Source organism: Ooceraea biroi, chromosome 5 (genome assembly GCF_003672135.1).
Source record: "Ooceraea biroi isolate clonal line C1 chromosome 5, Obir_v5.4, whole genome shotgun sequence".
NCBI lineage: Eukaryota > Metazoa > Arthropoda > Insecta > Hymenoptera > Formicidae > Ooceraea > Ooceraea biroi.
In genome coordinates this window covers 17141157-17168196 of record NC_039510.1, presented here as the reverse complement: position 1 = coordinate 17168196, position 27040 = coordinate 17141157, and the positions used below count along the sequence as shown (strand labels likewise).

Genomic DNA, 27040 nt, shown 5'->3' with positions numbered 1-27040 from the left:
TATATCGGGTAATTTTATGGAAACTCTTTCCCCGTTGTAAAGTAACCGAAAACCGGATTGCCAGCAGCTGTTGGACAAATATTTTGCTTCGATAGTCAAGATGAAGCGAGGTCCCCATCCCAGCCGGGCTCATCAATCACGTCAATTACACATGACATGGTCGATTCGCGATAACACGCGACTGCGAGCGTGCGAGCTCGAGAGAGAGAGAGAGAGAGAGAGAGAGAGTGAGAGAGAAAGAGAGAGAGGGAGGAGGGGTCGAAAGAGGGAGGAAGAGAAAGGAAGAGAATGCGTATAATATAGTGAAAAAAATCGCGTAAGTAATTTGCAGCGGTATCGCATTGGAGATGGAACAAGAGGAGGGGGGGCAACGCTACAATGACGCCGACTCGAGATAATGCTTTCTATCGCCTTGTTTGACATAATTATCGACGGGAAGAATGTTTAGTTCCTTCTGGGGCAATTACGAGTAACAAAAGGGTCAAAAGTAGCGGCCGCAATTACAGGTTTCTATCTCTAGTCGTTCACCCTCTTTCAGCCTCTAACCGTAGATTATATTCCGTCCCGTTGTTGTATCCTTTTTTAAGAGAGCATTCATCATGAACAATTTTCAGGTTTGCACGCAAAGTCGCGCACGAGGGATATCTCTCGCTACGGGCGATTCGTAATAAAATTCATTCGTAAAACGTTCATTCCCCGACGAGGAGCGCAAGGTCCCTTTTCTCGCACTCGGATCAACGTTTTTCCTCTTTGCGCGAGGGAGAGGCAGAAAGAGAGAGAATGAGAGAGGCAGAGAGAAAGAGACATACAGTGTTTCTCTTTGCGGTGAACCGACCTACCCCTCGTCGCGAACTAAACACGTATCGATCGTCACGAAGAAACGGCGAGATTTCGTCCCGCCACTTCGAGCGAGAGGAAAAATACGGGAAAGTTGAATTTGATAGACCGCGCTGTGTCGGTGGAATGTGTATCTCGCGCGTTTCGTAGTTAATAAACAAAAGTAGCGAGATCGAAGACGACGATCCCGGGGGAGGATACTGATTACAGTCGACTTTGACTGTCCCTCCCGAAATAATCGGCCTGCAAACAGTGAAAATGACGAGCGAAGGGGTGTGCTTAATTGACGATGTCTCAATGGAACAACAGGGCGGCGAGCGCGGCGACCCCAAAAGCCACCCTAACGCCAGACGAGGGGCCGGTCGAACGATCCCCTTCAGCGTATCCCTTCAGCCTTCGAAGTGGCTTTAAGACCATGCCAATATTTCACAGGAGAGTTTCGTTTCGGCCTGGCCTTTTACCTCTTATTCGTTCGCCCTCGGGGTGTTCAATGCATATTTGAATAATGCCTCTTTCGTGATTTGCGTGAATTGTTTTCCTGTGCATGAAAACAGTTACATCCATGCGCGATGTCGCGATTACGTGATCATTTCTATCTCGACTGTTTCATGAGATTACAATTAACGATATGTGCGGTAAATACAAGTAGGTACTTAAACTCTTAAGTCAACAAGAATAAGTAAAATAATAAATAAAATAAATAAGAATAAGAGTATAAAGACACACGTGTTAATTCTCTCTGTATATATGAGAAAAGATTCGTTCGTTAAAATGACGTTCCACGAAATATCCATGAAAATTCGTGTGCGTCGAAATAGCGTGAATTAAAATGATACGAGGCACACGGGAAAATGATAAGACAAAAGTAGCGCGGGCAAGTCCGTTATCGACGACAGTCGGCAAAGCAGGAACTGCCGTAGTCACAAAGTTTATATTACGCGCGCAGCACCGTAAAGCATTGATCATACGAAGCATTGATTAAAGCGGACATCGCTTAAATGAAGAGCTTATTTTCAGATCGCCTTGAATCTTTCACGTGAAAAGAAGGAATCCGCAGCGTTAAAAAATTACGAGAAAATAAAACGCGATAATACCGTCTATTTTTGCAAAAGCATAAACGCAAGTAAACTTTGCAAAATAGTAACTGACACACAGTAATTATGCAGCAATGCTCCTTAACGCCCGGTTCAACCTTTCGAATCAAAATTCATTCATTCCTAAATGAATCTCCGGGAAAGTGACACAGTGTCTCCTCGGGGAGACATGGATATTCATTGAGAAAATGGGAAAACTCACCTCTCCGTGCGTGTCCCTCCTGCCGTCCGGCGTGTTCTCAGGTAAGAAGTACAGCCGCAAGGACGCCAGCGGCTGATTCGGTCCACGACTGTCCATCCACAGTAGCTGAAGCTCGCCGATGCTGACGAGGTCGGCATCGCTCCACAGTTTCGTCAGGAAGAAACTGCCGAGACGAAGGACACGGCTGTTACCTATCCTCACCGCCTTATAAAATGTGTAAGGGCCGTGGCTGAAGCAAGCACCGCCCAGTAACTGAAAGCGCAAACAATAATTCATGAAAATCTACATAAAGGAGTCATTTTCTCAAGGAAAAAATATATCGCGAACGCGCGCGCGTTTGTGTGTAAAAAAAACATTGCTGTCTTCTATGGGAAAAAAATTTCGCGTAAAATGCAATCTCTCTCTTTCTCCTCCCCCCTCCTTCTCCTTCTTTTTAATTAATCTTCTATAACATTCGCTTCCGCTCGCGCCATTTAATAGTTATTATCACGTATCATTATTAATATTATAATTAACATACATTAATACTCAAATAGAGAAATGCGCGCTTGAATATTAGAACATTATTATACGTATACGTTGCAATATTAATAAGGTGCTAAATCGGATACACGTTTATGTCAAAACGCGGCAAATTAACATTAGCGGGGGAGAGGGTATACGGGTGCATCGAAGGATTATCTCCGTACAGTTTACGGAGGGTATTCGGTTAAGAGACACTCCCAAGCCAGCGGAAGCTCGTTTAAAGTCGGCCTTTAAAATACCATCCCCCCGAATATAAACGACCACCGCGAGAGATCCGCGGGGCGGGGGATGAGTCCCGTAGAAAAGCGAGGGGTACGCCTCCCCAGAGGGTATTTGCAGCGTACCGCATAGCGGCAGCGCGCACTCGCGCACACTCGTGCAAACGTTCGCACGCGATGCGCGCACTCACGCACATAACGCGTAATGCGAGATAAGCCCGAATACGTTCGCAGAATGCGAGGAAATCTTCGCGCTAAAAGCTGCGCGATTTACCTGACGTTCCGATTAAAATCGTACGAGCTTGACCAAGTGTGTCCAATAAACAAGAGCGATTGATTTGCATCTTGCAGAAATAACAAAGTATAAATAACGAAGAAGCAGATTTCTTCGCTCACTTATTTTCATGGGATGCAAATCAATCGTTTTTATTTTCTTCTAAAGGATCTCGAGTGGTACAAACGAGGTGCACAAGTCGATTTTATGTCGGAATTCTCTCTCTCTCTCTCTCTCTCTCTCTCTCTCTCTCTCTCTTCGTTGCCCCAGAAAAACTATTTATTATTCAATGAGAAAAATGTTTATTATCCGGCTGCTGAAAAAAATTCCGCAAACGAAAGAGCAAACGAACCGTGCACGCGGCGCGTACAGTCCGTCGCAATAATTTCGGATCAACCTTCCAGGCGACTCGACGATGAGAGTCAGCAACAGTGGCAACACGCAACAAGACGTACGAGTCTATCGCCTTGCGTTTGGCGCCTCTTCTCTTTGTTTCTTTTCGTTTCCTCGGTAAGATTCAACCGTCAACGCGTGTGATTAACGCGACACGCGAGAGCAGAGCGGCGATGCTAGTTTCGGACGCGGCACTCCTCGCGAGAATTCTCGCACACGTGGACGTGATTACGAATACGCGCGTGTCGATGCGCCTCCGTATCCGTGTGCGTGTCTATGCTGTTGCATGTGTATACATATCAATCACCGGAAATCACTCTGTAATCGTCGGCGCAAACTCCAAAGTTAATTTTCCCTCTTTCTCTCGTCGCCGAAAATTATCGCGAAACTTTAGAACGTCCTTAACAGCGCGATTGATCCGCCTTGTCGTTTTCGTTGCTAATTGCGTTTCGAACGTTCTTACGCACGAGCTGGCGAAAAAGATAGAACTCTCCTTTCCTGCTTTTTGCTCGTTTCCTTTGTTTTATAACACGATCGACCGGCTGCGAGTATCCAGTATCGAGTAGCGAGTCTTCGCGGCCGCGGAAAAAATTACCATCGTAATTCAGAATAGCCGATACTCGTGCGTGATCAAAGGGAAAGGAAAAACACGACGGGAGAGGAGAGAGAGATCCGCTCGCGCCTCTTAGCGCGGACTGTACGAGCGTCTGCTGCTTTGCAGCGGAAACTTGTCCATTACTCCCTTTGCTTTATTTATCCGGGCGAAATTTCAAATGGATCGGATTCGGACGTAAAAGAGACAGGCGCGCAAAGATCGGCGCTCGGATACTCGGACACGTAAAATGCCCTACATTTTTAGTCAAGAGTCGTCGCGTAGAAAAATTCCGCCGCGCGGATTCGTTGCGACGTAATGCGAGCGCGCTTTCGCGCAACGTATCGATTTCGCAAAGAAAGATGATTCTGAAAAGTCTCGTCTCGAATAACGAGATCCTTTAACTGCCGACTAAGTGAATTCGATATTGGGCCGCGTGCGAGTCGCGCATGCGCGTGTCGGAAATGCTCGAAAACCGGCGATGCTTCCGGTCGCTGCTTCTACATGCAAAATTGTCAACAACTCGTTCATTGCCGCGCGAGCCGTCGTCGGTCCGTCGCGCGCTATCAATCGAGAGACTCGCCTCTTACATAATTGAATCAATAAAGGTACCGGCGTGCGACGACGGCGGCGGCGGCGGCGGCAGGAGCGGAATGAGCACCGCTGCCATAACTATTTCCAATGTTTTAAGAGTACAGTCGCCGCCAAGAGCCTCCGACGACCGGCGACCGCAAGCGGGCGGCATCGGCCGGCGATGGTATTTATAGCAGTTAATCTCGTTTCTCCGCCACCGCGCCGCACGCGAAACCCACCGCCATTGATATCGCGATTGCATCTACGACGCTCCTTTATCTGCACGGCGAGTGTACTCGCGCGAGACGCGTGTGCGTCCATGTACATGGTCATACGTGCATTTGCAACAATTTTGTGGAATCTTGTTTTTGCGCAGTTATTATTTATCGGGATGTTCCAATTAATACATGGCCAATATTTCAGCGCTGAATATTTCGCTACACGCCGCATCGCGATGGCATAAATGCATTATTCAACGGGAGTGACGTATATACGAGTGTGCGTATACGCACACGCGCGGCTTTTCTTTCACAAGAACATTGCTATGGTGATAAATAAATATTCGTCCATTCATGCGTTGCCGTTTCTTTCGTCGTTGATTATTTCGAAAGATGCTAAAGGTACATACATATTGGACACGCGATATTCAAAGTGTCGTCATCATAAATGCAACTAGACAAAAAGAGACGATTGTTTCGGACTTGATTAATTTGGAGGCTCATTCAGCGAATTAATTCGGGGAACTGATTTTTCCTCTCGAGAACAGACAATGTTAATATTGCATTAATAATTAAAGTGGAAGCGAAGCTGATTCTTGCCTCTTTCTAGGATACGGAAAAGTCGAGAGTGTACCGAGCTCAAAGTTACCCATGGTATTCTTTTTCGTCGCTGTATATACGCGACGCGAAGATAATTGTTATCTTTCTTAATAACGCGTTATCCGCCGCTCCGTCGGGATACCGTAACATTACGCGCTCGAACTTCTGCAGCTTTATATAATGATCGTTGTCTGTTTTTCTCTTGCAACAGAAACGCTCACTAAAAGCGGCGGGAGGGAGAAAGAGGAAAGAAAGAGCGAGGGAAGCGAAGGCGACGAGAGACGAAGGGAGGGAAAAAATGCGTCATGTAACATTTTAAGGCTGTGAGTAGAATACACACACATATAATTTTATTTATATATATATATATATATATATATATATATATCGTGCATATGTTCTCTGTATTTCTCCTTGAAACAATAAACTATCTGTCTTTCTTGTCGTATTTATCCTTCTTGACGCGCACGAATGACAAAAATGCATAGAGTAAAAACATCATGATATCAATCGAGTCCAAATTAAATTTGCAGGAGAAGGAAAAATAAATATCAGATATTTCAAAAATAAAATTACATACATATAAAAAAATACATGAATATTTACACTTTACCAAAGATACATTTTGACAAGATATTGTAAACATTTAATATAACGTATTTTTGCTTTTTATTATGAAATCATTTGATTAAATTTAAAAAACATCAACAAATGCAAATATTTGTCAAGAGTATTTTCTCTCTTTCTGTATTATTTCCCATTTTAAAACAATGCTTCCTCACGTTTGCGAAAATGCGAAAATGAATACGAATGAAGCATCAAAAGCGGGAGGGAGTTACTCGAATTGGAATCGTAATCGAATATTCGCGAAGGAGAAAAACCGTCGAGCAATATTTGAAAAACCGCCGAGCAGAATGAGACACAAGGCTCTCTGATATCCACGTCTTGCTCGCTAGAACGCGAAACGCAAAGATTCGTGCGAGAGAATGTCAAAAGCGATGCGATACTACTCGAATCTGGTTAATCAAGCGTGCATGTATGCGTGCCCCGTGAATATTATAAATATTCAGAGCTACGCTCATTGCTATGCCGCGATGCGTTCGTCGACCAACGATACGAAAGTGCTGAGCAGTCTCGCGCTGTAGCACTTACGCGGCGTACTCGCGCAGGTACTCGCTGCACGCGTCGCACTCACGTATCCATAATGTACGTAAAACGTGCAAACAAAAGTGAGAGGACGGCTGATAAAGAGCGGAATAAGAACGTATGGCCACGATAATAATCGCATAATTCGAATAACGAATAACAAATAACAAGCGAATAAATCACTAATAATCCTTATGTAACTCGTGTCGTTGACGACGTAATCGGGCGTGCCGCGATCGTCACGTTATCAAAGAAATCTTGCATTAAATGTCGGCTATTAAAGAATCGCGTCGATTTCTATCCGGCGGAAAAGCAATCGGTGGTGCGGGACGACGAGCGTGTACCGTCGAGGAAAAACATAAATAAATAAACTCAAGCGGCACGCGCGCGATTGCAAATTGCAATTGAAATGGCACGCGTCTCCGAAGAAACGTAGCTTCGCTCGCGCGATCGCGAATAAAAAATAGTGTGGAAAATTATTTATCGGACGTCTCATGCCGGCTGACATTTCAGACGCGATTCGCGATTGCGAAGCGGAATCGCATTACATAATTAACCTTTCTCATCTCCGAGCTGCGCGCTCGGAATCGGAGAGTCGCCCTCATCCTCCCGGACGGAAAGATCTCGCCCGTGCGGTCAGCGAGGAAAAACGTGGCCGCGCACCCAAGGGATCGAAAAAAAGGACGGGATATAGGGCAATGCTCCCCATGCCCGCTCAGCACCCGCACCCGCACCCTTCTCCTACCCCTCGCCTGTCATTGTATATCCTCGCCGCGTGTAATCGCATATATATACGAAGCTGTCCGGGCCCTCTGCCACGCCGGTGCTCTGCCCGTTCCCTCTTGAGATCTCTCTTTTCCATTTTCCCTCCTTGTTACTGTGTCTATATTCCCGCCCATCTGTCTCTCTTTCCGATGATATTCCTCCAGAACTCACTGTCGCGCCGTTTCCCTCGCACCCGTGTGCGCGTCCCCACGCGCGCCACCCGTTTCTCTCCCACCCTCACGGCGAATGAGTTTTACTAACCGCTTTAAAGCGTTCGTCACATCGTCGTGAATCACACACGCAGCCGAGAGACCGAAGGAACATGGGTCCCCGGTGACACTATCCGATAATGCGGGACTCTGGGAATTCGACAAATGGAAAATAATCGGGCTTAATGTTCAACGTTCATCGCTGCGTTATCCATTTATCTCCGTGATAATGTTCTGCGTTCAATTCTTTCAAAACGACTCGTTTTAGTATCCCTGAAATTCTGAAACGCCGCGCGTAACCACGGCGAGATAATACATCGCCCGCGCTGGTAAAATAAAAACGGAAGCCAGTAATTGCGCGTTAATGTAGATCCATCCATTAAAAGACGTATACTCAGCTCGTTTTCGTCATGTCAAAATTAAATACTTTAATACGGAATTACAATATTTCATTCATATCTCGCTAAATTAAATTACCTCTCATAAATTAACCTGAAGAACAAGATAAGATTTGGTGACTGGAGCGCGCTTCGAGAGACACACTTTCGCGTTACATTTGTCTGATTTTCCGGAACGAAAGAGGAAACGCCGAATATTCCTCTCCCTTCCTGATTGACGATTCTTAATTACAAATACTCGATTGCACGCGGTGCAACGTGTGAGCGGACCTTTAACCCGCACTGCACGTGCACACACGTCAACGCGGAGGGTCCCAATACGTGTTCTCCTCGCGCGAGCTTGTGTCAGTCATCGCGGGTGTGCGTGTGTCGCACACAGGCATACGTACACAGTCAATCAACACAATACATGTGGAATTTGACTCAGGTACGTGACACGCACGCACGTACACGAATCGTACACAACGAATAGGCACACTTGACTCGTCAGCGCGCATCATCTCACAAAGCGCTCGCAGGCATTTAAAGATTTCGTTTCGGGCGAACCATGTCGCGGTATAAAAGAAACTCGGCACGCAAGATCGTCTCGCGAAAAATCGGATCGAACGCCACGCTCCGCGCTTCTTGTTCGTGTTCCCAGCCGCGTGTGCGTATTGCGTATTCGTTACCGGTCCGGCGTCTCACCCCCGCGTGCGTGCCGCGAATCAATTACGCGCGGTCGAGCGAGATATACTCGGCGAAGAAAACGTTACATTAGATACCCCGAAGCCGAAGCGAGCAAAGTGCACACACTGGAGAAGATAGCGGGCAAATGCACCGTAATGCGATATTAATAACAAACGTAATGTACGTTTGCGGTGGCTGTACGTATGCGAACGAGGAACGGGACGTGCGTCTCGTGGAAATTTAAACGAAATTTACGTTACGCTCGAGCTCGGTTAAATTGAGTCTTGCGAGTACGCGGACTGGCGGGCCATTGTGAGGAATCGCGCAATATTTCCGACAGAGCCCGCCGAAGAATTAGCGGCGGAAAGCATTCGCAGTATATCCGCAGCACACTTGAAATGCCATAGAAATCTGGTATATATACCCGGCAATCGATCGGACCTGGCAAATACATTTCGTCACTGTACGTTATCTGGACGCGTCTGGTTCGCGTATCAATCGACGAAGCCGTTATTCATCGTTGAACACCGTATGATAAATAATTCGTTTATCGATAACGAATTGACTCTTGCACTTCCGTCTTTTTAGTTGGGAAAAAGAAAACGAGCGTACATAATAAATAAACGTAAAGCAATGTTGGCATCGCATGGGGTTTCTACGCCAGATAGAGCTATACCAGCAGACACGTATCTCAATATCAGGAATGTTATAATGAGCGCTGCTGAAAGCTGATTCACACTGAAAGCTTCCAGGGACGTGTAACACTCACGCGTATCAAGTCGATGTTGTACAGGGTGTCCCAAGCATCCCCGTATACTTCCTTTCATATCATTCTTTAATTCGAACCGATCTTTACTTGGCGAGAATTTAATTAAATACTGTATATTTTACGATTCTTCGGGGCGAGGTTTTAAATTCTTAAATTCTTGAATCTCCTTGTTAAACATGTAGGCCAATTTAATTATAGTAAAGACCAATTTAATTAATCAATAGCTAAAATGATTCGCGAAAATTTGTGCGAGAAAAATCCGCAATTCTAATTTTGTTCAAAATAAAATTTGCTGAAAAAAATTTCTAAAAACGTAAAAAGAAGAAGCACGCGAGAAGACACGAGGTGTACCATGCCTTTCAAAAACGCACGTTACGCCTGCCCCGTTCGTTTTCTTGTCGACCGTATCGTCGTCCCTCTTCCCGCCTCTTTGCCTTCCGTTCCTTCTCGTTTCCCCGCTAAAGCCCCTTGGCATCGTTCTCATCGAGTTATTATTACACGGCATAGGGTCACTATCGTCGTTACTCGCGCGGAAGGTTCTCATTCGTGAGAGGCGCATCGGCGTCGCGTTGCGTCTCGCGTCGATCGGCAATAAAAGATATCCGAGGGGCCTCTGACGAATAAATCGGCCCATTCCTCGCGCGTTGCGAGCGGAATGGACCTTCTCCCCCTCCTCTCTCCCGATCTTTTGCAGATCAGGAGTCACCTTGACGACGGTATCGAAAATGAAACCGGTTCTCGGGATCTCGCGAAAAATTGGGTCCTCGTTTTGATTCGGGGCTCCTTAATCAATTTGTTTATTTCGACATTTATCAGGTGTGCGGCGAAAAATGCGGCATCATTACGCGGCGTTATCAGCGCGTAGATTACGACCCGTTGATTATCTGTATTCAACTTGGACGACACGACGAGTGTATGATAAACAGGCTTAATAAGCCGTTCTCGGCGAAATTAGCTTAACGCAATTGCACGGACAGGAAAATACTGCCGCAATTACCGCTTCTTCAAAACATTTGGCCTTTCAATTCGTAGTCGCTAATTTACTTTACATTAAATACGAACGCTTCCTTCCTTCTCTCTCCGCCCCTCCATCACTCCTCCCTCTCCCTCTCTCTTTCTTTCTCTCTTGTTCGCGCAACCCGAAAATAAAGCTGTGCATAGAATATTGTTATTCCGCTTCCAATTTGCATGTTCCTTTTACGTTGTCAAGCTTGTAAAGCAGCTATAAATGCAGATAAATATGTTACGTTTACGTAACACCCGTTTTAACGATGCTGCACGTGATAGCGTTTGTAATCTGAATAATAGTCTCGAACAAATAATGCAAATCGAAAAAGAAATAATTTTTTACGAATCAAATGTATTAAGAACTAACGATTACGTGTCTGTATACGAGTGTGATAAAATAAAAATAAATTCAACATGGTCAAAAATAAAATTTTCAAATCTGTTGAAAATGTACAAAACCGTTAAACAAAAGAGAACAACGTGATTGCGAAAAATGATGACTCAAGGCATTTGACGCGGGTATAATCGGAAAGAAACACAGAAACGTGTGTGTTACTAACGTTTATGTGGAGTCTCGCTGGTGCATCGGTCGTCATTCCTGGAATTTTTTAATGATTCCTGACGGCAACCGAAGTTTCATATTTCCGGGACGAGGGATTTTTCAAAGTCGCATCTGGTGGCTGTCGATGCTACAAAGCGGCTCCGTCATGTCGGACGTAATGATCCGCGAGTTCGTAAATCGTCAATTGCCGTCTTCATTAAAGTTTACGACGGCCCGTACAGCGTTGTAGACCTACGAAACTAATTATGGTGCGAGAGTGCGGAATCTGAAAAATTACACGGCTTTCTCAGTATCTGTGACTTGCGCCGAGGAAAGAATAATATCGACGATGCCGGTACGAATATTAACCGCGCGAAATTGTCAACGTCGACGAATGTGGCGAAACGATTTTACGGCATTACGGCCTGCATTCCGATCTTATGTGCAACGAAAATAGAGATAAGATACCAACTACAGATGCGCGTTAGAATAACAAGACTTAGCGATTACATTAAATAGTTTGCTCGCTTGTCGATCGGGGATGAGAATTGATATAAATTGATATAGATTTCAATCAAACATTTGTTAATCCCATAAAAACAAAACAAAAAAAAAGAAAGAAAAAACAGGGATACACCGAAACGTGATCATTGTGTAGCGTTTCAGTTATCATAAAAAAGAAAATGATAAAAAAATAGAGAAACGAGAAAATTGCAAAAAATCACCGTTGCGCGTATAATGTAAAATGTGAAAAATGACGATAGTCTCCAATTTCTATTAACAAATCGACGTGCGCCCGGAGGCCGTCTCGTAGAATCGTTGAATTCATTTTTGCATTTACATGCAGTTTCACGCAGATAATGCAACGCAGTCACGATTTCCCAATCGTGCGCACGGTCGGGGAAGTGAACGTATGGCGGAGAAGGGAGAGGTCGACACAGAGTACCGTGTATATGGTGTGTGTGAGTGAGAGAGAGAATGAGAGATACGGGAGGAGTGTAGAGGGAGAGAGGAAGGCAAGAGACGAGCGAACGCAGAGGAGTATATCCACGCTCGCACGCGACCCACGCATGCGTACATACACGTGCATACACGCATACGTGCTCACTAGCACGCACGACGTACGTGTTATAGATCCGATATCGTATTATTATTAAATTCTAACGCAAAAGGAAAAGAGACGGCGCGCGAGAGAGAAAGAGAGAGAGAGGGGGGAGGGGAGGAAAGAGAGAGAGAAAAAGAAACATTATCGAGCGGTCGCGAACGCGCTCGCCCGCGCATTTTGTATTTTCGTCGTCGCGTTTATTCCGCGTAATTGCAAAATTAAATTGTAAAATTAACGAGTCGCCGTACGCACGACGAGTTTTAATCACTATTCCGAAATTTCCTGAGACCGGGGCGGGGATTCACTGTCGCCTCCCTTTTCTCTCTTTTAGGATCCGCTCGCTTGCCCACTCTCTTCCTTCATCCCTCTTCTCTCCAATGTGCGAAACGTAAATTCGAGACTCGAGGATTTTATAAATTTGAAACACGCTTGACTCGCGTCACGAACCCCTCGACTCGAATTAATCCACGCCATTAACGGTAATGCTGTTGAACAACACTCTCGAAATAATGACGTTTACGCTACCATCTAACGTGAAGGAGCGAAAGAGAGAGAAATATATAGAAAGAGATTTTATAAATTTAAAATATAATTTTACATATTTCATTTATCTGGTAGTTCCTTCTGCTGTCGCGCCGCGCCGTTTAATTTATATTATACTTCGTTATTTTTCATTCTGCACTCTGTGAAGAGATTAATCTCGTACCACGCCATCCCCCCTCCCCGCGCGCCCTCCCTCGCTCTCCCGGGTCGTTCTCCCTCCTTTCCCTCCCACCGTCGCGGTCCGGGTCGACTCTTGCCGAGAGTCTGCCCCGCGTCCCTCACCCATCCGCTCCATCGACTGGATTCAATTCACTTTTCTCTGAAGAGCAACTCTCGCTGGGCGACTTCTCGCCTCGTTTATTTACTTCTTCCGGCTAGGCGTTTACCGAATATGAGCGAACTCGCGTTCGCCAATAAGGAACAATGCGATACGAATCCATGCGGCACGAATTCCCCCCCCCCCCACCCGAGTAAAGATCACGAAAGTAGCACTTTGTAAAATACATCGGGTTTAAGAAAGGCACGTTAGTTAATGTCGTGGAACGTTGCACCCACCTAAGGGAATATTTTAAAACGCATCGAAGGATGGATCAAAGGAACGAGCAAACGGGGCAACCGGGGAACTGTGAGGAGGAGAAAACGCGGATGAAGGGAGCTAAAAACTAGAGACAAAAAGCTACTCCACGGATGTATATGTGCATTCCAGCAGCCGCCGTCAGTAGGCGTCGCATTAAATAAACTGACATTCGGAAAGTAAACGGCTTGGTGGCGCGCTCTCGAGAATCGATTTTAAATCATTTTAAAAAGGTGTAGTGCGCATTGCAGTATTGATTTCATCGTTATAACTCGAGCGCATCAGTGAATGATCTCTTATTAGGAACTGTTATTTCTCTCATCTGTCACCGTTGGAATGACAATGACGTGTGCGGCGAGTTTACACGCTCATCGGTGGACGTCATCGTTGATAATGAAAGATAATGATAAAAATTCGAGAAATCGCGAGATGGCGAGAAATCCGTCTACGCATGCGCCGATGTCTATCGGTTTCTATCAAATCGAAGAAATAACGCGAGATACCCCCTGCGCTGGACCCTCTCTCCGCGAGCGAGATTTCCCGCTTCGCGGATGCACGCGCTGATTCGTATCTCGCGTCGCGCAAACGGCACGCGTGCACACGCGTCACCCCGCGTGCGTTCTACCGCATGGCGCGTGCGCGCGCGCGAGCGTGCGTACGTGGTGCATCAACGTAAATATACATGCGCGATATATCTCGTGCAGAAAAAGAAAGAGAGAGAGAGAGAGAGAGAGAGAGAAAGGCGCGCGGTTACGTTTATATTACACTTCGCAAACGACGTACAAAGCGACGCGGTCGATAAAAACCCGCTCTTTTTCTCTCCTCTTCTTTTCCATACCCATCCCCCTCCCTTCCCCCGCTCGCTCTCTCTCTCTCTCTCTCTCTCTCTCTCTCTCTCTTTCTCTCTCTTCGCGAAGCGCGCGTATTATTTTTCAGAACGGTTCAATTTACCATATTCTCTCTCGCTCTTTTTTGTTCTCTTCCTCTCCATTTTTTTGTACAATAAACGATGGATATTTTATCACTTTTTTGTTTGCTTGTTTTGCCAGGTCTCGGCGTCGCGGGGAGAGGAGGAGAATACGGCGATCGATAGGGATGCGCGCGCGAGTGGCGGATAGGAATTTCGGAAGCAATAATGCAATACGAGCCAACATTTTATTATCCCGAAAATATAGTTCGTCAATCGCGTCCCGCGACTCAACGCGTTGCGCGCGGGATGATTATCGTGACTGTCACACAACGCAACAGATACGTTATCGCTCCGGTTAGTCGACGTTGTCATACATGCGCGAAGGTGGGCAAACAATCTTTTACGATGCGATAATTAATAATGCAACATGAGGGGAAATACGAGTGTCACATCGAAAGCAACAAGCTGTTTGATTGCTCGGCGCCGAAACTTCCCAGTTCCCCGCCTACGTCGCGCGATTAAAAATCTCGGCGAAGATAACGGACTCGTTATCGTTTATCATTGCCGTTTTTCCCGCAAATTTCTGTACATCAGCGTTATTATAAATTATCGTCTCGCAGAGCAGAGCAGGCGAGAATGATGCGTGTACGATTCTACGATTGCGTCATATAAAAAAAAGACTGCCAACGACAAATTGCAATCGCGAATCTCTTCGTTTTGCAATTTGTCGTCGGCAGTAACGTTAACGTAATATTGGTTGAACGACAGGATCGCGTCGAGCGATCCGTGTTTGCGAATAACATCAAGTGTACGTTTCGTTATCGTTATTTCTAAATAAACGCTCCCACTCAGCGAGAATGCTCGAGTCATAACTCTAGGTTTGATAAATCGCGGTAGACACGCGCGTTTCCATCGAGGTATCGACTTCTCATTGCGTTGGCAAACATCATCATCGCCGTCGTCGCCGTCGTCGTCATCGCCGCCGCGCTGCATCGTTCCTACCGTGACGGGGAAAAGAAAAACGTGCGAAACTTATTCGTGTCACTCGCGCGATCCGTCACGATCGACGATCCGGCCGCCAGCACTCGTCGACGACACGTACGGGAACAAAATTTCCTGCTTATCGAGATATACGTTGCTTAAGGAGCCTTATTATCGCGATCAAAGTCGCGCGTATCACGATCTCTAAACAACAATCAGCTGACGTACGGCGCGTCGCTTTGGGCGATACCGGTTTGCGTCGCGTGGAAATTGAGAGGAGAAAAAAGATTCGCGGGGAGCCGCATACCGTTACAGGATTTTCGTCGTTCTCCAATTGTTCGCCGAAGCTCATCGGGGATCGCTATTCCATTAACGAGACGTTGATGCCTATATAGATGCGCGCGCGAGACAGACAGATAAACAGAGAGAGTCGAAGATCCTGACATGATCCTGACGGATGGCTTGGCCTTTTCGGAGAAGGTTGGCACAATAATAGGATGCATTTTCCATTTGTCCAATTCCCAGCAGTAATTACACATCGGACTTCTCTATCGGCTTTGCGCCCGTCATCCTCCGTTCTCAACCCTCCCTCTTCCCTCCCTTCCGTTCGTCCTCCCATCGACGCCCATCTCGTCTATGACTTCCCCTCAATCGCGGCCTTAGAGCGTCAAAGCCGTAAAAGCAAAAATTGCTTCTGTACACATTTTCGGTGAACTTGCTTGCGCTTTGCTTGCCGAGCTACAGGCAGGCTAAAGAGGGAAAGAGGGTTGGGAGAGGAGAGAGGGGCCAAAGGACTCGTTATAAAAATAAAGATTTGTCGCGAGCGCGAGTGGATCAAAAGGTGCGCTCTCTCGTGACTTTAGAAAATCAAACTGCGACCGTTTAATTAGCGGGATCGACAGCGTTATTCATTACGAGCGCTCCTCCTGTAGCATGACAGCGGAGCGAAGATTCCATCGGCAAAAAGAAGTTAATTAAGGCTGACACGAGGGTCATTCTTTAAGCAAGCAAGCAAGCAACGCGAGTGGCACTCTCACCGATGCGCAAGCATATCGATTTTAGCGGCACGCGCGTGGGTCTCGTCTTCGTCGATCCCCCGCGAGCGAAAAGCTCATCGTCAGGCCAAACAATTTTCCCACTTGACCCGATTCGACGAGGTTTCAGACGATTCTCTTATAGGAAGGAGGACCCTTCGGAAACGGGTAAGAAAAATAGCAGGACGAACGGCATTGTCGCGATCACAATACAGCCGAGCAGGCCGACTGTACAGCAATTTCGTAATTGTATGCAAATCCGGGAAGCTTGAAATTATTCAATTCAGCTGCACTGAAGTCTCCGCTGGGCTTCGTTTCCATAATTATGTTAACAGGATAGACAAAGCTGCTTGCTGCTGCCACCGCCGCCGCCGCTCTAAACAATTTATTCGGTCATTTCGTAACGAGTGATCGAAGAGTCCTCTCGCAATTATAACGTTATTTGACTTACATAACTAATATTTCGTCACACAATGGAAAACGGAATTTTCCTTCCTTCCTGAATCTGCAAAATTGCTGACCCAAATTGTCGTTCCATAACTCTCATTTTCTTAATGTTATACGCGAGTTTAAGATTCGTCCTAGAAATCACGGTAATTCGTGTCCAAAGTAGAATAACAAGAAAAACGATAACAAGCGAGAGAGAGAGAGAGAGAGAACTATATGTTCATCCGTGTGTTTTTCGACATCGATTTGAAGTCACATCTAAAAATAACGGTTATTACATCCGCTTGTGTGTCCGTATGTAATTCTACCACCCTCGACCACCCCTCTCGTCGGCCATTGCGTTTGTGATCGCTTTGTGGATCCATGGATCATGGTAGCGTCAACGAGATATCCGGCCCGAAGAAAATTTACTGCCAATTACTTTTTGCCTTGTGTACGGACACCTCATTCCCCTGCGACTACCTGCCGGATCGCGTTGGAAGCTGCTGACGAGGAAAGGGATGACGAACAAAGAGAGCAGAAAGACCGAAAGAGAGAGAGAGAGACTGGGAGCAAAGGAGATGCTATTGAGACGACGTGTAACGCTTAACAGCGTGGACTGCATTCGGGCGCTAGATATGCACCACGTTTTCTCCGCATTTAGATGCATTGTGTTGTGAGAAATAAAGGATTTGATCAACACGCGCGTGCTGATATAAATGTCCACAAGGAGATTTCGACGATTTACCTCGGGCTAAAATGTTGCGTTGTTAGAAAGTACTTCAAGTTGGCTCCGTGAGAACATAAATCTGTAATTTCCATCTATTCCCATTACCTGTTCTTGAGAACAGCCAAATATTCGCATAATTAAGCGTCGAATCAAATGTTTCGAAACGATATTTATATATTATGATGAATTAGAAGATGGAACGTTCTGTGCCTTTATCGTTGAGAATTACTTTGAAAATTCATGACTTAGGTTACGCGAGGAGCACGCGCGTGTGCGAGAGAGAGAGAGCTCTGCTACTGTCATGTAATTGTTTCGGGCGTTCCGCATAACATGTTAATACACGAGTGCACATGGAAAAGTATATCACCGAGATTATTATAATCTGCCATGAACTCCATTCATATCGCATTCAGTGAAATGACGAAACCCCAGTTGGGACAATGACGCAACGATCGTTCCTGAACTTCTCACGGCTTCGTCGATTTCTCCTGAATTCCCGGCATGTGCGAAAGGTATCGATTAATCGTTGGAACACGAGGGAGTTACACTGCGCGTGGTACACAGGTTCCGTTTAGTACTTTGGTGCGAAACACTTGATTTTACATTTCGAGGCGTTACGCAACTACATTTCTTCCGCGCCTTACGCGACAGATAGCAAGACGATTTCGCAACAACATTGTTGTTCAAGCGCGCTCTCATCTTTGCCCCATTAGTCTTAATTTCGAAGGTCGATGCACAATAACCAAGAAATAAAGAATACAGTAATAAAGAATATTATTACATTAGAATACATTATACTAACGATGCGCGAATAATTGTGAAAAGGTTTTTATCAACTTTTATCAAATGTATCAAATTTAGTTTTGTTATGTCACGTTAAATGAATTTTGTTATCAATTCGTTTACTTAATTTAGCAATTTTAATTATATTATTAGCAGAGAACGAATATATAATATTAATAATAATAATAATGATCACTGCATCATTAATTAAATGACATTTATTAATACACATTAATATTAAAAATAATAATTACGGCCGCAAAATATTATGTTAACATCGCATTAATATTAAGTATTATTTTATTAATTATTATAAATTATTAAGTATTATTATAATTATTATTAATTAAGTAATAATTACGTTGTGCATGTGATTAATACCGGTTATATTAATATCGGTAATAATTATTATCCGTCGCACTCTGTTTAATCGTGAATTAAATTCTAATATTCATTCCGCGTTCGCACAACAGCTTATACCTTCGTATTTCATTATGCCTCGCTCGTAAAGAACATAATCGTACAGCTCGTTGAGCGAAGTATCCTGCATGTATACGTATACACTACGAAGATTCGCCGGTGAATTTCGTGAGAAAGCGCGAGGAGAGAATGTTTGCCGAGACTCATTAAGGCCGTTTTAGAGCGAGTGACGATACCGAAGCGAGAGAGAGCAGCTCGATAAGAGCGTACGTGTCAAGGCTGAATAAACATTAATCCAACTGTACAATGCGCCGCGACATTAAGAAAGAAAGAAAGAAAGAATAAAGAACGAAATATCGCCGTTTTCAGTAGACAAACAGACGCGTTTTTTTAGAAAAGGCAAACTATATGATTTAGCCAATTACGCGAATAGCGGGGCCATTGATTGGCCCCGGAGTGTGTATGTGGCACGTGCAGAGAAGGGAGCGAAGTACTAGATGGCCGGGATCGATAGCAATGGGAATGTTTTATAGATATAACTATAAAAGTGCAGCACCCCCTTTATTACATTTCCATTTCTCCACTTAAATCGGATATAGAAAGAACGTAAAACTTAAAATTACCGTGGACACTCGTTCCTTCTCTCAATATTTGAGAAAGTTACGTCGTAGTCTTTCTTTCTTGTGGATTTAATGTTTTTCTTGTTTTTTTACTAAATTTATTAAATTATTATTATTATTAATTTTTGTGCAATCACGGAAAATTTATATCGCGCGCTCGGTAAACATTTTAAACCGTCTAAGCGCGAGGTACGCAATAACCGCGCGGCAGAATAAGATCTTATATTATTTATCGGAGATTCGATAATGCAGTCGAGAACTTTCACAGATAACGGGTGTGCGGTTATAATTCACGTAGATAAAAGAAGAATCGAGCCGACATGCGCTCGCGTTCCTTTTAACATTGCCACCGCGGCTTTTATTTTTCAACCTTTCCGTTTCGGCCGATTGAAACGAGCAATGTAATCGCACGGACGTATACATACACTCGCGTACAGATGTACAGTCCGCGCAGGAAATATGCGTATACACGACACACACACACACACACACACACACACACATATATATGACTGTAATTTGTTATCGATCGATAAGGAATAGCGCAAATAAAGAAAGGCAAGAAGAGGGCAGCGTCCGTCTATAATCAAGAACGATTGTACACAATGTCATAACCAAGAACGACCGCGACGCTACGAATTTTGTCATTGCGCGATAAGCCGAAATCTAAACAAGCCGAGTTGTATCGGCATTTAAAAAGACGTTGCTTCGCGAGTCGATTCTTTGACAAGCGTTGATGAAATTATTTATGTTTGCGAAATAAATCATGGTAGAATTATTTCAATAAATGCTGTTATGTGAAAAACGTCAGGATTCTTGAATGAAGTGTGGAATGAATCTTCATAGATGTAGGTAAAACACATGTGAGTTTTACAGCGCGCGCAATAAAATGAGTATTATGCTTTTTTTGAAATAAGGTCTTTTATGGTACGTATAAGCGCACGTATAAGCTAATGCAGGCATACAGCAAACGAATCGGGAAAAGAAGGTAGAACGGTAAGTAATATAAAGTGGAACGTAAAAAGATTTAACGAGAAATGTAAAAGGAATTATATTACTATTATAACCGTGGAATATCAATGCAAGGCAAGAAATGGAAGATAACATTCGCTAATCTACGCTTCCCATCTCGGCGAGTGACTATCGACCGCGGCAAGAATTACCACTTAACCGATTCATTAAAAAAGAAACGAGAAAGGAAGAAGAGAGAGAGAGAGAGAGAGAGAGAGAGAGAGAGAACGGGAGAAGCAAGTTTGACGCAATATTAATGACGAAATGTTATATTCAATCCGACGACGCCTCACAATTCGAGGCGACGTGAATATTATCGAGATAGCGATGGAGTCGGATATAAGCGGAGTCGAAGCGATAAATAACGAAAATAATAATTCTCTAATAACAGCGTGACGGCACTTTAAATAGCAATGACGCGTCCGTGTAATTGCATGGACGAACGCAGCGTGGACTAACGTGACTAATGATTCAAAGTGGAAAAGCATTCTGTACCTTTATCTATGTAATGACAAAATTTCTATGACGACACGACCGAATCCAGATAACGCCGGCTGTTAGCAAATGACCAATGCTCATATGTACATTCACGATTATTCATCCGGCGCAGTAATTGTATAGCAGTAAAATTCAGAGCACCGCTGTGAGCTTATGTTTGCGACCGTAATCACGATAACTGCACCCGCAAATGTTGGCCTTGCGCACTACATTCGCGAAACTAAATGAACAGCGAAATATTTCGACGTTTCGCCTAGAAATCGATAATAAAATGGAAAAATGCGTGGCGCGCGATGATAATACGTTTACTTTAGAGAACGTTCACTTATGTAAACTGCTATATAAATATTTGTACACCAACACCAATCGGGCACAAAGTACTCGTATATTTATTTATTGATTAACGTCGCATTTATTGGTGTATCCAGGCAACAGTTTCTATGTACGCGTATCGCATAATATCCGACGTTTAATTTATTCTCTTTTGCTGCGCACTCGTAATTACAAAGACTTATTTGTTGCCTTATTTATTGCCTCGCGTTTAAATAATATCTATTCAGCGGATAATATTTACTGAATATTAGATATCATCTAGAAAATATAAAGGAATAAAATGTTTGTTAATTAAAAATCAATTAAGTCTCAAGCACGGTTCTATTAATTATTAATTTCTAGAAAAAGCGCCGCTACACAATATGTGAGTCGAGGCTACGAGTTGAATTGATTTCATAACTTTCTTGCTTAGAATCGCGGTCAGCCGTACTTTCTGCCGTGACTGTACCCCCTCCCGACTAATTTTACCGATTAGAATTTTAGCATGATGTACAGTCCGCCACAGAATTTCCGCGCGTGGCTTCCTTCGCCAGCAGGTTTTCCCTGGCTATACAGTGTCACGCGGCACAATATCTAATCGCACGTACTCATTAACTATATTACATTGGTTTCAATGACACACACGACGAGCCGCGAATCAACGCGGCAAAGTGACTGCTTTAATTTTAACATGTTTTCTTGGATTTTCTTGGACGATGACGACGACGTGTCCAACAAAGTCCGAAACATTCCATACAGACGCGTGCATTACGCATAACTCAAGAATGAGTTGATTTTTTCGATAACAAAGTCTTTCGGGAACAATGGCTTCCGGTGATTCATTGTGCCGTTTTTCCTTATCGCTCCCTCCCTCTCTCTCTCTCTCTCTCTCTTTATTGAAATAGAGATAGACGGTTCTCGAAACGAAACTTTAAAAGAAGAAATTTCAACTTTACGGCGATTAAGCGGTTTAGGTCAGAAGGGGAAAAGGGAAACGGCCTTGAAGCCGCGGTCGAGATTTTTGACGACAATTTAACGACGAACACGATGCGCGTTTCACTGAAAATTTTACATTTACACAACTACTAAGAGAGTAACTACAACAACAACGGAACAAACGAAGGTGATGGTTGTCAAATTGCTCGCACATATAATGTTGCGACGAACGATTCTTAACGAGATTTATCGATTAATCAAGTATCGTCGACGCGACGTCGAATCGTCACTTCCGCGCAACCTCTTTCTCTCTCATCTCGCACTCTCGTAATGCAATTCGGGCCGTAAGTATGGCGAGCTTCACGAAGCTTCAAAAGTAAATTTCATTAAGGCAGCAGTGGGTACTTTCGTTTAATATCGTTAGGCAAGAGAAACGGAAAATAAAGGAGGTCGAAAAAGACGACGCGGGACGCGGGGGACGACGCCGACGGGTCAAATCAACGTCGAGGATTTAGATTAACGCCGTTAATATTTACAGACATTGACGCGGTACTACGATGAAAAGGTCGAAGAGATAAACGAAAACTGGAGGAGGAGAAGAAAGAGGAAGAGGAGAAGGAGGCGGAGGAGGAGGAGAAGCAGGATGGGGGAGAGCAAGGCGGATTCTATGGATGGATAATGGGTGGCACAAAAAGATCAATAAATGCACGCACGTCTGCGCGAGTTATAAATTCGTATAAATACGCTCCGGCGAAACTTTTTCCATCGCAATTAATTTTGTTTTTGCTCTATTCGCCTCTCCTCTCTTCCCTCCTTCCCCGCTCCCCCAAGCTCCTCTTGTTTTCCGGTTGCCAATCGAGTATCCCAATCGAAAGAAATCGTGGCATAATTTACGTCCCGGTGTTATCCAGTCGCGGCCATTGTCGACCGACATACGTACAGCACACCTGTCTCATTCTCGGTCGATTGAATTTGACTCAACCTGTAGAGACTCCGGCCTGCACGCGCACACACGCACACGCATGGACGCACACTGTCGCGTGAACGCGATCCCGATGATTTCACACAGAGATATAAGGCGTGTAAACAACGTCGGATATGCGACTCCACGTAACAGGCTACGTATGCACGTACGATTACTGGATAAATTAATATAAAAAAGGATACTCGGAAAACAGTGAGATAAAAAGAACTCGTCTACGTGCCCCGCCTTCGCACTAATAGGAAGAATGGTTTCCATATACAGGCGAACACGTGTGCAAACTGTGTCCGTTGTTGCCCGTGTATACGTGTGCGCGTGTTTACGAACGAGCGAGAAAGAGAGAGACGTATTATAATTACAAATTTAAACGGGAATTCGCAATTTTCTAACAGAGACGAAACACGAATATATATGCCATCGCGTCGGGGAGATGCTTTGTGTATGTGCGCGCGCTGAATATAATAACATTTAACTGAATATAACATTATACATTATAATTTTAGTTTGTTACGGAGAAACGCAAAGCGGAAAAATTTATTATCCTGCTAAAACCGATAATAATTCACAACCGCGGATAAATGAGTGCGCTGCATTTGCATCGTTCAAATAATGATAATATTAATAAAGATAATGATTTGATATTTCACGTAATATACGCGCATTGGAAAATGTGACAAGGCTGAAAAATGAAAAGAAGAGAGAGAGAGAGAGAGAGAGAGAGATACGTTACTATGCTGTGTAAAGAGAGTCGTGCTTCTTTCGTGCGGAATTGGCATAACAAAAATATTAAACTCGCATACAGAATGTCGCAGTAATGTCTCCGTTTACGCTCGACTCGACATCGCCAATGAAATACGATATTTGCGCGTCAATGTTGTGATATCGTTCGTGCTCCTTGGTATTCGATACAATTTCAAAAACAAAATCGACAGGGCGATTAAAGTAGCATTAGGTAACCTTGCGCGTAAATAAACCGCGAGGAAACGCTCGATGACTTTACGGCTCTTCTCGTGATCGAGAGAGAATTGCCGCGTTACCGCGTGAATTTCAACATGTGTGTGTGTGCGTGTCATCAATGTATTTTCCGCGCGTGCGCACGCGAACCGAAAACAAGAACAAGAAATTCCCGATTTCTATCGCGACGTGATACGGCGCCGATGTCGCATTCGTCCCGCGCGTCAAAGTGCACAATGTACTAAATTTAGCATCCTTACCGCCGCGAGTGTGCAGGCGCATCGATTTTTACCACGCGCAAAAACAAAGCGGATACAAATCGTCGCTATTGCTTTTTGCCTTTGGCTTGTTGCATTTCATCGCGCTCGCGGAGCGATGGAGCCTTCGCATTAGGAAAGGACGTGACATTATGAATGCAGCTGCGTGACCTTCTTCGCGACATTTTATCTCGTCTCGCAATTCTCGCGCGAATTAAATAACGTGAAAATAATTAAAACAGCACGCGCTCACTCGATTTTGTCGAGAAATTTTGCTCGCGGCGCGGACAATTCGCGTCAATTAGACGCGCCGAATCATACAAATTACCGCCGTTTTGTTTTACCGACGTGCGAATTTTATTTCCCCGCGCGCCCGCGCGATATGTATATATCCACATTTGTAGCCCCGATCGCGCAAAAGCGAGCGAAAGCAAGAACAACGCTTGAATCGGCGGGCGATCGTCTTCCACCTTGGAATTTGATTTCATCGTAGAATTCGTCCGCGAGAGACGGTTTTAGGCCTGCGCCGCTCCATTGTTCGCACGCGAATGAAACGTGTAACCTACATCAGCGGTGAATATAGAAATCGTTAAAACGAGACGTATACACAGGCTACGCTTTGCATAATATACGAGTCATTTATGTTGAAAGCGGCTCAAGAGTGAAATTCTGCAGCGCAAAGAATTTAATTCAATTTGCTTTACGTAACTCGCCTATCCTGGCGAGCCGAGCGTCTCGAAATTTGATTCGTTGCACTTTCAAAATATAACTAAATAAACGACAGCGGAGCAAAGTCGAGCACGTAAAGCGAAAAAAAACAACGCAAGCATATCATCATAATAATTACTCACTGCGATTCCGCGTTTATCGATTTAATTCGTATACTTTCAATTCGTCGAGTAGAACGCGAGCGGTTAGGTGGGGAGCGAGCTAAAAAGTCGAGAAGCGTGCAACGGGGAGGAGGAAGAGTTTAAGCAGAGCACTATGCGCAGGAGAGAGTGAGAGAGAAAGAGAGAAAAAGCTATGCATCCGTCAGAAAATCCGCACGCATCCGTCACGCGCGCGCAGTATATTTATACATACGCGTACGTTGTCAATGATTCGCAGTATTCGCGGTATATCGCAAATAAATAACCGCGCTAACGTGTCCACGATATTTCGCGCAGTGTAAATAAACAACGGGGCTCATCGTACGCTCGGTCGCGCGAAGAAAACGATGTCGCGACAATACACTTTCCTCGCGCGCGAGCGCGCGACGAACTTTCCCCGCGAACTGTACGCGCACGCCTCTTTTGGGCAAGCACCGCGAAAACATTTCCTTCCCTATTTTTTTAAATCTTTTTCACCGTTGCCGCAGCCACGATTTTATTCGCGGAATTACCCTAAAAGCTCCGAAAAATGAGATATATTCAACAACAACGCTGGGCCGCACTGCCGCACACAACACTGTGTATGCTGTAATAACGACGCGTAACCGTTTATCGATTCGATTTCTTAGACGTGTGACGGATAACGCTGCTTTCCACCCGCTCTTCTTTTTCCTCCGGCTTTTTTTTTATGTCGCGCCGACATTTGTCGCGACGAGCGTGATATCATTCAACGAAAGCTGCTTCGCTGAGGCGCGCGGAGATCGGAAAACAATACAATTTCTCATTAAATAGTCGTTAGGACAACGTGAGTCGAGGTGGCTGCGTTAAATCGGGTTAAGGCACATCTATAAATATCTCACTAAGAAAGAAAACTGAGAATGGAACTGAGAGCGAGAGAGAGGGAAAATGGTATGAAGAAGAGTTAGCGCGAGAGAGACGGGGAATGAGACAGACGAGACAGATAGACGGAGAAAGAGAGAGGGGTATGAAGTGTAGTTGGCAGAGAAGGAATGCGAGACAAACGGAGAAAGATACAAGCGGAGAAAGGACGGAGAGAAGGAGAGAAAGAGGGCAAAAGAGGGCAAAAGAGGGAAGAAAAAGGACCGAGACCGATAAGAGAGAGGGAGTAGAGTCGACGCTATACGGCAGACGAGGACGGAGAGCCGTAAACTTGACAGAGAGCACCGAAAACGAAACCGAGACGAAAACGGATAGAACGATGACGTTTCGAGGGAAGCGAGAAAGAGAGGGACGAGTAACCAGTCTATCTAATGGTATGACACATTGAAGATACACACAGCGGTATTCGTTGCCAGATGTCTAACTACACGATCATCCCCCCCCACCATTGCGGCTACCCCTTCTCCCCCACTCATCACCACGCTGTCACTTCTGCATTACGGTCGAGCGGAGTATTCGCCGAGGTAAATCTGACGGTTACGTGGAAGGGGAGGGGAACGAAAAGACAGAGAAAGAGAGAGGGAGAGGGAGGGGGACGGAGAAGGGGGGGGGCGGAGAAGCGCACGGAACGGTGATTAAAATAATAATAACAGAAAAGGAGGAAAATTCACGAGGCGGAAGGGAGCGCGAAATTCGTTTGCGTTTTCGCCGATCACCAACGATTGATCATAGTCGCGATGCGACGAGACTGTGACACGGAGTCTACACTTTTTATCCGCCCGGCTTTATTCCCGTGCACGCATCTCTAAACTGCTCACCTCGATCTTTTCCATTTCTTTGACGCTTTGCGAGTGTGTCACCTCACTGTTCCCACAGTCATCTAGAATCCCTTGGTGCGCGCACACACTGACGGCACATAACGCGCGCGCGGATATACGACGACGCGGGGGCCCTGCTCGCGGGAGCGCGGGTGTGCGTGTATCAGAGCGATATAGGTTTGACGCGCGCGGACCAGCGACTCACGGTGCGGCGCACGCCGCTGTCCCATCAAGACTACTTTGTATTTACTCTAATTATGTGACGTCACGGATACACTGCCCGCCCCACCACCGTGCGGCGGAGGCAGCCGAGGCTCGTCGAGCGCGGCCGAGTACGCCCGAGGACGGC

General features: G+C 45.1%; 1 protein-coding gene across 3 annotated transcripts in view; it reads right to left on the bottom strand.

Annotated features, from left to right (window-relative positions):
* The window catches only part of LOC105284932, a 115350-nt gene extending 88390 nt beyond the window's left edge, over positions 1–26960 (bottom strand). For 2 of the 3 annotated variants that reach the window (XR_894957.3, XM_011348798.3), the window contains exons 1-3: positions 26692–26960; positions 11048–11314; positions 2134–2385 (exon numbers count right to left, since the gene is read on the bottom strand). Coding sequence is in view for 2 of the 3 variants with exons in the window: in XM_011348798.3 (XP_011347100.1) it covers positions 2134–2385; positions 11048–11083 (288 nt within the window). In the remaining variant the exon portion in view is untranslated. The remainder of the gene's footprint in view (positions 1–2133; positions 2386–11047; positions 11315–26691) is intronic. The other variant, XM_011348799.3, reaches the window with a different exon arrangement.
* Between the last annotated feature and the right edge of the window lie 80 nt (positions 26961–27040).